This window comes from Artemia franciscana, chromosome 3 (assembly GCF_032884065.1).
Source record: "Artemia franciscana chromosome 3, ASM3288406v1, whole genome shotgun sequence".
Taxonomy (NCBI): domain Eukaryota; kingdom Metazoa; phylum Arthropoda; class Branchiopoda; order Anostraca; family Artemiidae; genus Artemia; species Artemia franciscana.
The window spans coordinates 52,740,588-52,753,535 of NC_088865.1; the positions used below are offsets into that span (position 1 = coordinate 52,740,588).

The 12,948-nt window shown below is 37.1% G+C and overlaps 1 protein-coding gene across 1 annotated transcript; it reads left to right on the top strand.

The window, feature by feature from the left end:
• The first annotated feature begins 11,276 nt into the window (after positions 1-11,276).
• Positions 11,277-12,284, top strand: LOC136025561 (uncharacterized). Its single transcript, XM_065701589.1, has one exon. The coding sequence runs from the start codon at positions 11,277-11,279 to the stop codon at positions 12,282-12,284; it is 1,008 nt and encodes a 335-aa protein (XP_065557661.1).
• Positions 12,285-12,948: the final 664 nt, after the last annotated feature.

Below are 12,948 nucleotides of genomic sequence, written 5' to 3' on the forward strand. Positions count from 1 at the left end.
AGATTACCCGCAACGAGAGGATTAAAATCATATCTTGCTGTTGTAGTATGCGGAATTTGAATGTTCTGAGAACTATGGAGCTGATGATTCGACTGATCAGATACAAAAGATGAACTAAATTTAAAGGATCTGGGATTATTACCTCGGAGCTCAGGAAAAGTCAAAGATGCATATGAAATAATATTAAATTAATCGTCATCAAGTAACAGTTTAGTTGCTGATCAATTTTTTAATGGTTAAGATTTATAGCTTTATCGTGAGTGTTGGAAAGCGATTTAAGAAACGAAGGAAAAGTATACGTCCATATAAATGGGCAATAAGGTACACAAGAATGAAACAAAGTGAGGTATAGGATTCTCAGGCCCAGAAAAAATATGTTTGAACTTTCTTAGAATACCTAGGTTTCTTCATATCTTTATTTTAATCAAATCATTATGATGTTTAAAAGATAAATTTTCATCTTGTAGGATACCTAGGAAATGAATATGACGATTCTTTTGTCTACTGACAAAGATTTTGGATAGTAGCTGAGTTTCAGATCGTTGTGGACTTAGATAAGTTTATCTATTATACGTCCATGCGTCATTCTTAGGGCAGAAGTGGACCTATTGTACTACTATATTTAGTACATTCCTAACGTAGGGCCTAGTGGGCCTATTGGTAAATCTTTCCTGACTGTATGGTTTATTTTTTCTTTCTCACTGTCGTTTTCACTTGACTTGGGAAAATATCCTTATATCCATCAACTTTGCGCCCCCCCACCAGGATTTTGACGAAATTATGCCACTCCTTTTTGTTATATAGTAGTTTACTTAGCTCACCACTCTCTGTAAGCACTTTTTATTGTTTGGAAATTGTACATATTTTTAATGGTCGGAAAGAAAAACTTGAAATATTTCCAATGATTTACTATGTTTTTTCATGCAAAAGTGTCTTTTTATGACTTCATTTGTTTTCAGCCATCAGTGCATATTTTCAATTTCATTTAAAGAAGCATTTCATCTGTTGCTATTATCCTACAGTGCTACCTATGTTAAAAAGTCTAATGTTCAAAGAACAAAAAATCACGTGGGAAAAACGTGCCTATTATATTACATTCTATTATGTCATAGCCTATGAATATTGATCCAGTAGGCCAATCTGACTGAAGAATTGCGTTTGATAGAAATGAAACTATACTAAGTTACAACTTTAAGAATAATGTATCTAACGATTGTGATAGCACTATTTGCTATTGGAATATATTATGGGACAAGGAAGCCTAGGAATTTCCCCCCAGGTAAATCTAAAATTTCCTTGTCATATTTCAGAGGGGTTGAGCACCAGAGCCGTTCAAAGGGATGGGACAGCTGCCCCGTCTGCCGTGGCTAGGGGGTTACCTATTTTTGATCAAATTCTTCACTGATTCGGCTTTTTTGCTTATATCTGAGTCGGGAGGGGGTGCTGTAATAAATTTTTCCCCTTCCATCACCATTCCTAGGAACAGCTCTACTTTCAGTTGTAACTATACATAATCTCACAGCTTAGGCTTGATATTCAACCAGACTTTATTTTGTGGATTGCCATTTGACTTGCGCGTTGTCAAACAGTTGGAATCAGCTACTGAACTTAGAAGATGTGAGGGCAAAAGTCTAGAATTGAGGCTGCTGTGAGGAAACAAGTTAAGATAACAATTCTTACTTTATAATATGCAGAATAATTGCAGTTTACACATTTTGACTGCATTCCCACTTTACTTTATCACCAACTCCGCCCTTAATTTCACACGCAAAATTAAGTAGCCAAAGAAAAAGCAGTCCAAATAAAAATAACGATGCCAAGAAGGAATTTTGCAATAATTCCTTATATTCAAACATATAGGTAGAATTTATATTATGGAATATTCTATAGAATTTAGTTCTGCATTCATATTAATTTTTAATGTTTTCCTGCTCTTGGGGGTTGCGTTATCATAACTGGGTAAGAAAAATTTAAATTTCTTTTTCGAAATTAACAAATTAGTGGCAACTGTAGAAGAGTTGGTAAATATTTGGTTGTTCATATTATTAACCTACAAATAAATTAATCATACCACTAGATGTTATTTTTTATGCTCTTTCTGAATATAATAATAGCTTTTCTTGCAAATTCAATTTTGAGCCCTTTTAGGACTCTTGAAGATAATAATTTCATTTTATATTTTTGGATATAAAAATGGGTTGTAATGTTTGTTTGAAACTTACTATTTCATTATAAATCCATTTTGTAAAAGTTGTATAATTCATAAAAATAGTGACGAAGACCACACTGCCTTTCCATAACAAACAAATACAAAGTAGAAATAATAGGGAAAATCTTTTCAAGACAGTGGAAATCAATTTTGTGAATATTTTTAAAACGAACTTTTTTTTAAAAACAGCCCTAGCATCCTTACTTCAACGAAGTTCAACCAGGACCCGAATTGATTTCACACAGAATTGATCTCAGATCACAGAATTGATCACAGATCACAGAATTGATTTCCACTGTCTTGAAAAGATTCTCCCTATTGTTTCTACTTTGTATTTGTTTGTATAATTCACAAACTTTGATTTGTCAAGATTAAGTCAACTAAAAAAAAATTCAAAACGAATCTGCCATGTTCTCTTCTTTTTCTGTAGGGAGGGCTGCTTAAAAACTGCCGTTTCTCCTATATGTCGAAAAAATACCAAAGCCGACAGAACAATCATGGCGGACGGAAAAAATGGAGATATTGTTTTGAATATTTATCAAATTTAGTCGTGATAAATCGATGCTTTCGGGTTATATAACTTCAAAAAAATGGATTTATAATCAAATAATAAGTCTCAAATTCCTGGTTTAAGGCTTCTTTATTCCCAAAAATTAGAAATATTTGGTCATTTCTAAGGGTTCAAAAAGGGCTAAAATTTAAACTTGCGAGAGAAGCGATTATTATATTCGTAAAGAGCATAACAAAAGGCATCGAGTGGTATATTTGCTTTATTCATAAGTTAATAATATGAACAGCGAAATATTTACCAAAGAGTTGCCCTATGATGGAAGTGTAAAGACTTAAAAGGCTGGGACTAAGAAGCACGAGGAATTACTTCCTCCTGGACTTGGGCTGGTACTCGACCAGAACTGTCACTAGCCAAAATGTTTGGGAGAGGGCAATGGATTTTTACCAAGGCTTGTCATTTTTACCGACTGATTTGTGTGAAAATTGCTATTATAATTATTTCGTTTTTTTGTTTTTACCGACTGAGGATGATATTCTTTCATTGATTTTACGTAATATGTTTTAATCAACCCATTTGCCTTAGTAAAAAAGGATTTGAGCCACTAAAATGACTACTTAACGGGCTCAAATGTTTTATCCGACTGGCTTAAAACATTGGGAGAGGGGCGTTCTCTCTCCTTCCCATATATGATGAGACTGCCGACAGCTATAATATGGGTTCTAGGCATATACCCAAAACCCCGCTGCCCCCCTCCCGTTCAAAACATCTCCCCGCAAAAAATAACCCCTTGTAGAAAATACATATTTTATGTAAGAATACAGATTTTATTTGACGGAATGCCATTTGACTTGCGCGTTGTCAAGCTGATGGAATCATTTTCTCAACTTAGAAGATGTGAGGGTATAGGTCTAGAATTGAGGCTGCTGTGAGGAAACAAGTTAAGATAACAATTATTACTTTATAATATGCAGAATAATAGCAGTTTACACATTTTGGCTGCAGTCTTGCTTTAATTTACCACCAACTCCGCCCTTAATTTCATATGCAAAATTAAGTAGCCAAAGAAAAAGCAGTCCAAATAAAAATAACAATGCCAAGAAGGAATTTTGCAATAATTCCTTATATTCAAACATATAGGTAGAATTTATATTATGGAATATTCTATAGAATTTAGTTCTGCATTCATATTAATTTTTAATATTTTCCTGCTCTTTTGGGGGTTGCGTTATCATAACTGGGTAAGAAAAATTTAAATTTCTTTTTCGAAATTAAAAAATTAGTGGCAACTGTAGAAGAGTTGGTAAATATTTGGTTGTTCATATTATTAACCTACAAATAAATTAATCATACCACTAGATGTTATTTTTTATGCTCTTTCTGAATATAATAATAGCTTTTCTTGCAAATTCAATTTTGAGCCCTTTTAGGACTCTTGAAAATAATAATTTCATTTTATATTTTTGGATATAAAAATGGGTTGTAATGTTTGTTTGAAACTTACTATTTCATTATAAATCCATTTTGTAAAAGTTGTATAATTCATAAAAATAGCGACGAAGACCACACTGCCTTTCCATAACAAACAAATACAAAGTAGAAATAATAGGGAAAATCTTTTCAAGACAGTGGAAATCAATTTTATGAATATTTTTAAAACGAACTTTTTTTTTTAAAAACAGCCCTAGCATCCTTACTTCAACGAAGTTCAACCAGGACCCGAATTGATTTCACACAGAATTGATCTCAGATCACAGAATTGATCACAGATCACAGAATTGATTTCCACTGTCTTGAAAAGATTCTCCCTATTGTTTCTACTTTGTATTTGTTTGTATAATTCACAAACTTTGATTTGTCAAGATTAAGTCAACTAAAAAAAATTCAAAACGAATCTGCCATGTTCTCTTCTTTTTCTGTAGGGAGGGCTGCTTAAAAACTGCCGTTTCTCCTATATGTCGAAAAAATACCAAAGCCGACAGAACAATCATGGCGGACGGAAACAATGGAGGTATTGTTTTGAACATTTATCAAATTTAGTCGTGATAAATCGATGCTTTCGGGTTATATAACTTCAAAAAAATGGATTTATAATCAAATAATAAGTCTCAAATTCCTGGTTTAAGGCTTCTTTATTCCCAAAAATTAGAAATATTTGGCCATTCCTAAGGGTTTAAAAAGGGCTAAAATTTAAACTTGCGAGAGAAGCGATTACTATATTCGTAAAGAGCATAACAAAAGGCATCGAGTGGTATATTTGCTTTATTCATAAGTTAATAATATGAACAGCGAAATATTTACCAAAGAGTTGCCCTATGATGGAAGTGTAAAAACTTAAAAGGCTGGGACTAAGAAGCACGAGGAATTACTTCCTCCTGGACTTGGGCTGGTACTCGACCAGAACTGTCACTAGCCAAAATGTTTGGGAGAGGGCAATGGATTTTTACCAAGGCTTGTCATTTTTACCGACTGATTTGTGTGAAAATTGCTATTATAATTATTTCGTATTTTTGTTTTTACCGACTGAGGATGATATTCTTTCATTGATTTTACGTAATATGTTTTAATCAACCCATTTGCCTTAGTAAAAAAGGATTTGAGCCACTAAAATGACTACTTAACGGGCTCAAATGTTTTATCCGACTGGCTTAAAACATTGGGAGAGGGGCGTTCTCTCTCCTTCCCATATATGATGAGACTGCCGACAGCTATAATATGGGTTCTAGGCATATACCCAAACCCCCGCTGCCCCCCTCCCGTTCAAAACATCTCCCCGCAAAAATAACCCCTTGTAGAAAATACATATTTTATGTAAGAATACAGATTTTATTTGACGGAATGCCATTTGACTTGCGCGTTGTCAAGCTGATGGAATCATTTTCTCAACTTAGAAGATGTGAGGGTATAGGTCTAGAATTGAGGTCACTGAGAGGAAAACAAGTTAAGAAAATAATTCTTACTTTATAATATGCAGAATAATTGCAGTTTACACATTTTGACTGCAGTCTCGCTTTAATTTACCACCAATTCCCCCTTTAATTTTATATGTAAAATTAAGGAGCCAAAGAAAAAGCAGTCTAAATAACAATAACAATGCTAAGAAGGAATTTTAATCAACCCACTTGCCTGAATAAAAAAATATTTGTCCCTGTAAAATGACTACTTAACGGGCTCAAATGTTTTATCTGACTGGCTTAAAACATCGGGAGAGGGGCGTCCTCTGTCTTTCCGATACATGACGCCACTGCCGACAACTATATTACAGGTTCTAGGCATTTACCAAACCCCCCACAGCTCTCCCCTGCAGAAAATATCCCCAAGCGAAAAACAATCCCCCTTGTAGAAAATTCATCCATGCTGAAAAGAAAACATTCCCAAATTTTAGTGAAAATTTCCCCAGACAATCCCACCCCCTGCAGAAAATTTCCCCACGAAAAATGTCTTTATGTTTCCCAATAACAAACACTGTCTTTAAGCAATTGAAAATTTATAATATTTCTTCTCTACGCTGTTATTTTGAAAGTAAAGAGCAATATTAAACCCCAAAATGAGCAGAATTTCTTCCCTATAGGAGGGAGACTGCTCCTTCCACTTCCACACCTCCACCTCATGGTCGCAAAAACTTCGGGGGGTTCTTCTTGGATCAGTGATTGTGAGTTTTAGTCCTTTTTTTGTGAGTTGAACGTCATTGGAAACCAATCAGCTGGTGGGGGGATATTTTCCGGGGGTATTTTTTGGGAAAGAGGGTAAACGCTGGTCACTAGAAATTGTGATTTTTAGTCCTTTTTGTGAATCAAAAGTTATTGGAGACCAACCAGCCAGTGGGGGGTATTTTCCACGGGTTATTTTCTGGGGGAGGGGGTAAACGCCAGTCACTATAATAAATGATACCAGTTTACCCCTTACGATCGAGAACGCATCCAGTAGGGGTTCATCGGAAGGCTTTCGTATCTGAAGTGCCTTTCAGGGATAATTTTTTTTTTAATTTGATTAAATAACAAAAAGTCAAACTCTTAGTCAGAATCAAGCAAATTTAAAATAGACATAGCTCTTTATTCCAAGTAAGCAAGCAACAGTTTAATTAAAGACAGTTTTCGAAAATCAACTGTTCACAAAATAGCATTGAGTATCGTCCACCGATACTCCATTGAGTATCAAGCGTGTGCTAGAAGGTTTTTCCTGTGAGGAAAATACCTTTACTAGTGCGCAAGGCCGTATCCAAGGGGGCCTAGGAGATGGGAAACCCCCCTAAAATGTTTTTCCCACCCGTAAAAACGTAACAAAAATAAATGTAAACGAATTTTTTATTACTTTATTTTTTTTATCCCTCCCTCCCAAAAAGAATCCTTTCGTAGCCCCTCCCTCTCCGAAAAAAAATCCTGAATACGGCCCTGCTTATATAGGCTACATAACAGTTACGAACGAATGCGCATTCTTTTGCCGTTATTTGCTCTGCAATTGGGAAGCTTGATATATTTTTTTTTAATCGATTTACTATCTCAGAATTTTTAATCGATAGCGACTCGGTGCTCCATGTGGCAAATCTTAGCTTGGTGCCACAAAATGACAGGAAATGTCACTTCCTCGTGGGATTATGTTTTTGGTAATTTTAAAAGAACTTTAGAAATTGTAATTTCCACTCGAATGAGCCCTGTTGTGATCTTCTGTGATGTTCTTAAACCATCAGGTCGATAGAATCATCCCTGTGAAACAAAATGAAGTGTAACACAACAACAAATAAACACGCTTCCGTGACCATTCATTTGGAAAATAATCTACTTTTTTGTAGGTTAATTTAAAAAAAAAATTTCCACAAGACAAGTTTTTCAAAGAAAATTAAAGAGCTCCATTAAGCCAAGGATGTGTAAAATAAAGTCAAATAATCTTCCCAGCGTAAAAATACCACAAATCACTATCAATAAATGAATGAACCTCAAAACGAACAGAAATTACAATAAATACCCGAGTCAAACACAAAACGAGCTAAAACTAGATCTACGTTGCATGGGCAACGTGAGGTGTTGCGGCAACCTTTGCTCGGCTTCGCCGAGTAAAGTGTTGCGAGAGCAACACTTTGGTTTTGTTTCCTCGCTGCGACTAAACGCTGAAGTTGTAAATCTATAAGGATGCTAAAATACATATTAGGTACACCAACTCGCAAAAGTTGCAAACTCCTCATTGCTAAAGATGATTGTAGCCTTACAGCCGATTATTACTTACAAGTCCCCTACATGTCTTACCACTGGAACCAAATTTGTCTTACCATCAAATACAACGGAAACAAAAAATAGGTACACCAACTAGTAAGAGTTGCAAACCCCTCATTGCCGAGGATGATTATGAGCTAACAGCCGACTGTTGCTTAAAACTCCCCTATATGTCTCACAATTGGTATCAGCCTATTTTTGGTTTCAGTGTGTACCTTACTACTGAAGTTGTCAACCCCTTTAAACTTTCAAACTGGTATATCTCATGAAGGAATTTTTGTACAAAAAAATGGATGACATATACTTTAATCAGCTCATCAAAAGCTATCGACTGCCGTCGAAAAAAATCTATCTGTCTTAGTTCAAAAGTTGACTTTTTTGCCGTAGGCCAACTTTCTAACGTCATCACTTAGAAAGGAGCAAAAGATAAACTCTAATTTCTTTAACAATGAGAGAACTTTTAAAGTTTAAGAGGCACATCTGATACCATTTCTCTACCGCAATCCCAAGTGCGAAAAACCGAATGATAAACTCAGCCGAAATCACGGCAGCACTTTCGGACCCGTGGGAAAATGCCGCTTTTTTGCTTCTCTAAATTTTTCTATTTATCACTCAAAGAAGATATATTGGCTGTGGGGCCGGGTAACTGCCGCATATATTTAACACTTATAGATTTTAGTCCATCTTCAATTTGAAACTGGTGCCGGCCTGCTTGCCTGCTAGAACGGAGCTTTCCACTCGAAAGCAGAAACATGGTTTGATGAAACGAAAGCTTGGCTGCATAACTTCAGATAGTCCTCTCTGACATAGGCTATACAACTCCTCTTCACTTCACACACTATAGGCTCTGGCTCAAGGACAAGCAAAAACCATCCTTTTTTGGCCCCAGGCAAGAGTTCTACGAAGCTTTCCAAAATGTAAAGTCATATTCATCAATCCGGCCTAAGGTCCACACTTTCCGTAAAAACCGCAGAGGTTAGACCCTTACCACTTTCTAGCAATAAGCTGAAATCGGGGTGCTAGGAACAAAAAAAAAAAAAAAAAAAAAACACGACAAAACCAAAGTGTTGCTCTCGCAACACAATTAACATGAGTAGGTCTTACAACACCTATGCCTTCTCAAGACCAGAACACAATTTGCGCTTTACTGAAATTAAATAAAAAGAAATAAGTTTTTTCAACTGAAAGTAAGGAGCTCAACTTAAAACAAACTTAAAACGAACAGAAATTATTATGTATATGAAGGGGATTGCCCCCTCTTCAACGCCTCCCTCTTTACGCTATAGTTTTTTAGTACTTTCAAAAAAGTGTTTTATTGTTCTAATTAAACGGCTCTTGTGTCTCAGGAGTCATTCTTAAAGAATTGGGACGAAATTCAAACTTTAGGGTAAAGAGTGGGGTGTCGAGGAAGGGGCAACTCCCTTCATATACGCAATGATTTCTGTTCGTCAAGTTTTAATGTTGCTCCTTACTTTCAGCTGAAAACTTGTTTTTTTATTTAGTTTCTAACCGGTTTTAAATAATGCCAATAAATCTGAACCCATCTCCACCGAGAAACCCAATCACCATTTAAATATCCTCTAGACAATTCAATCCCAGTTAACCACTCCACGGGTAAAATTGAGACGGAAAAGAGAAAGCAAGACATATAAAACAAATTTGTATAAGAATCCTGCCAACTGCATGCAGTGCATAATTTCCCCTGACAAGTTCACTCCCTGGAAACTCCCCCCCCTGGAAAATTCCCCCATGGAACAACCCCCTTCAGGAAATTTGTCCCCTTCTCACTCGAAAATTTTATGCTGGCTTGTATCTCAATAACAAATACTATGCGTAAACAATGGGCAAATTTTATAACTTAAAGACCTTTCACCTGGGACGTGGGGAGGGGGGTCATGCTATACCCAAAGGCATAGTTATTGTGAATTTCAACTATGATGAACAAAATGGCTATCTAAAAATTTTGATCGGACGATTTGGGATAAAATGTGGAGGCGGATGTCCGAAGAAAATTTCCCTCAGTTAGCTTCAGCCAGTTTAGCTGGAGAGAGTTTCGTACCATTTTTTTTTGCGAAAAGTAAGTTTCTCTACTTCTGTTTGAACCTAGCCTTCCCCTTCTGTTTGGCATGGATTTCGATGATTAAATTTGTATACACATAGAAATGATAGGACTAGAAGATAGTGGTATTTCTAAGGAGAAATCTTTCTCTGTTTTCGGGTCAGAAAATAAGTTTGACAAAATGGCGGCTGGGGCACCTTCGGTCAGTCCACGACGGGGCACCTTCGGTCGCTGACCGGAGGCACCCCAACCTGATGAATAACGTAACCTTACCAGTTTTAAGTTAAAGATAGGTCTCTCTACAATTCAATTGTGGTTAACATTGATGCTCCCAGCATAGAACTAAAGTAAGGTGTACCAAAAGAGTTTGTTACTTTCAGAACGAGAGAAGGGCAGTGATGCCCTTTTGAACATAGAAGTTTCAATCAAATTTTTTCAAAGTTTCAAAATTTCAATAGGTTTCCTAAAAGCCCCTTTTCCACCCAAAGCCACCTGATCAAAATTTTGAGATAGTCATTTAAGCATAGTTGAAAGGTCATATAACTATGCTTCTGAAAATGTCAAACCAAAAAACAAACCCAACCTCCACCGCGCAGTCGTTGGAGAAAGGACAGTAAGTTAAGCAACTAGCCCATTATTTATGTATAGTACTTTTATCAGGAAAGGGGAGCAGGTTTCGCCCATGGTGTCCAAAAATGCCAAGGGCATTCAAGTGAAGCTTTTAGGGAATGTTGAGGGAAGTGTTGAATTAAATCAAAACAAAATACATTTTGTATATTTTCTCATTTTTAACTTTAATAAATCCAAAATTATTAAGACCTTCAAAGACGAATATCAGTAATTTTTATTAAACTGTCAATACCCATTCAATAGTCTGTTTTCAGTAATTTTGGCTATGATTGTGTTTTTTTCAATGACTGGAGAAGTAACGATTGTTTTCAGTAGATCGCAAATTATGTTCTGGTCTTTAGAAGGCACGGTGGGGGGAGGGGTGTGTGCCTTACTCCTCTTAGTTTTTGCGGGTTTTGGGTTTGACTTGAACAGTTTTACACCGGAAAAATTATTTGACTTTATTAATGTCCATCTTCGGTTTAATGTAGTTCTTTACTTTTCCTGGGAAAACTTCTTTTTGTGAATTTTTTTTTAAACTAATGAATAATATTTTCTATATTAACTTAATACCAGTGTTTAATAGGTTCACTATTAAACATACGCAAACTTTTACTGTAGGTCATTTTTACACTGCCAAATTCGGTAAGTCTTAATTTCAAAGTTTCTTCCAGATCATTGGTTATGGTTCGGAACAGAGTTCCAAAACGCCCGAAGGGTGTGTCAGATGAGGCTATGAACATTGCTGTTTCCAAAGTTTTGATGGACAAAGCTTCAGTTCGTAGTACTGCAACAGCTTTCGGAATACCGAAATCAACCCTTATCGACAACGTTCGCCGAGCAAAAGAACTACGCGAGCAAGAGCAAGGGGGCATACCAGTGCCTATTCAAGCTGGGGTCTCTAATTCTGGAACCTCTAGTGGTGGCACATTCAATAGTGCTTTTCTTCCGACAAGAAAAGAGAGACTGTCAACTGCAAAAGTTTTCACGGCCAATGAAGAGGGCCAGCTTGCTGTTTATTTGAAACATTGTTCGAAAGTCCATTATGGTGTGACCCTGATGCAAACACGAAAGTTTGCATATGATTATGCAAAAAGACTAGATAAGAAAGTTCCTCACAACTGGGAAGAAGCACAGATGGCTGGGCCAGACTGGATGAAGGGCTTTATGATAAGGCAAGGTGATTTGTCTCTCAGAAAGCCAGAGAACACTAGCTTAGCTCGCAGCTCGAGCTTCAATCGTGCTAATGTTGACAGATTCCTTGACAACTTGGAGGCTGTCCTGCACAAATACAAATTCACAGGAGAAAGCATTTGGAACTGTGACGAAACGGGGGTCACAACTGTACTTGACAGCCCCAAGGTGATAGCACAAACCGGTACCAAGCAGGTTGGTCAGGTTACCACAGCTGAAAGGGGTGAACTTGTTACTGTTTGTTGCTTTGTCAATGCTATTGGTTGGACCGTGCCACCAGTCTTCGTATTCCCCAGAGCAAAGTTCAAGGATCATATGATGTATGGGGCCCCTGCAGGAAGTCTCGGCCTAGCCCAAACAACTGGTTGGATGACTGCAACATTGTTTTACGAGGCGATACAGCATTTCAAGAAACAATTTCGATGTTCCAAGGACAGCCCGGTCCTCTTATTGCTCGATAACCATGAGAGCCACATCAGTCTTGACGTTATCATGTAAGCCCGTGCAAATGGCATTGTTTTACTATCCTTCCCACCCCACTGCAGTCATCGTCTTCAGCCTCTAGATATTACTATCTATGGACCACTGAAGTCTGCTTTGAAAAGAGCATTTCATGATTGTATGACTTCAAATCCGTTTCAGAGGATCCAGATCACCCATATTGCCCAGCTTGTAGGAAATGCTTATCCAAATGCACTGACCATGAACAACATCATTTCTGGGTTTTCGAAGCCTAGCATTTGGCCCTTCAACCGCAATGCTTTTTCTGATGAGGATTTTTATGCTGCGTCTGTCAGCGACCGTCCTAAGGCAGAGCCGTGCCCATCAGCAACAGAGAGAAACCCACCAGTATCGGATCTACTAGATCCTTGCCCGTCACCGTCAACTGCACCGGCAACACCAGCTGCAGAGATTCGTTACTCTATTGCTTTGACCCCCGAAGATGTCCGACCGTATCCAAAGGCATTGCTAAGGAAACAGAGCAATAGGGGCGGAAGGAAAAAGGGTGCATCGAGAGTTTTGACAGACACACCAGAGAAAGATAAAATTGAAGCTGCTATGATGGCTAAGAAAGCAAAGCAAGATGAGAAAGATGCAAAAGCAAAAGCAAGATTGCTGAAAAAAAATATGAAGAAGCCAACAAGTCAAACGAAAAGCAAGG

What these genes read in the sequence shown, in the direction of transcription:
- LOC136025561 (XM_065701589.1), top strand. Translation starts at nt 11,277, where the DNA reads ATGGTTCGGAACAGAGTTCCAAAACGCCCGAAGGGTGTGTCAGATGAG.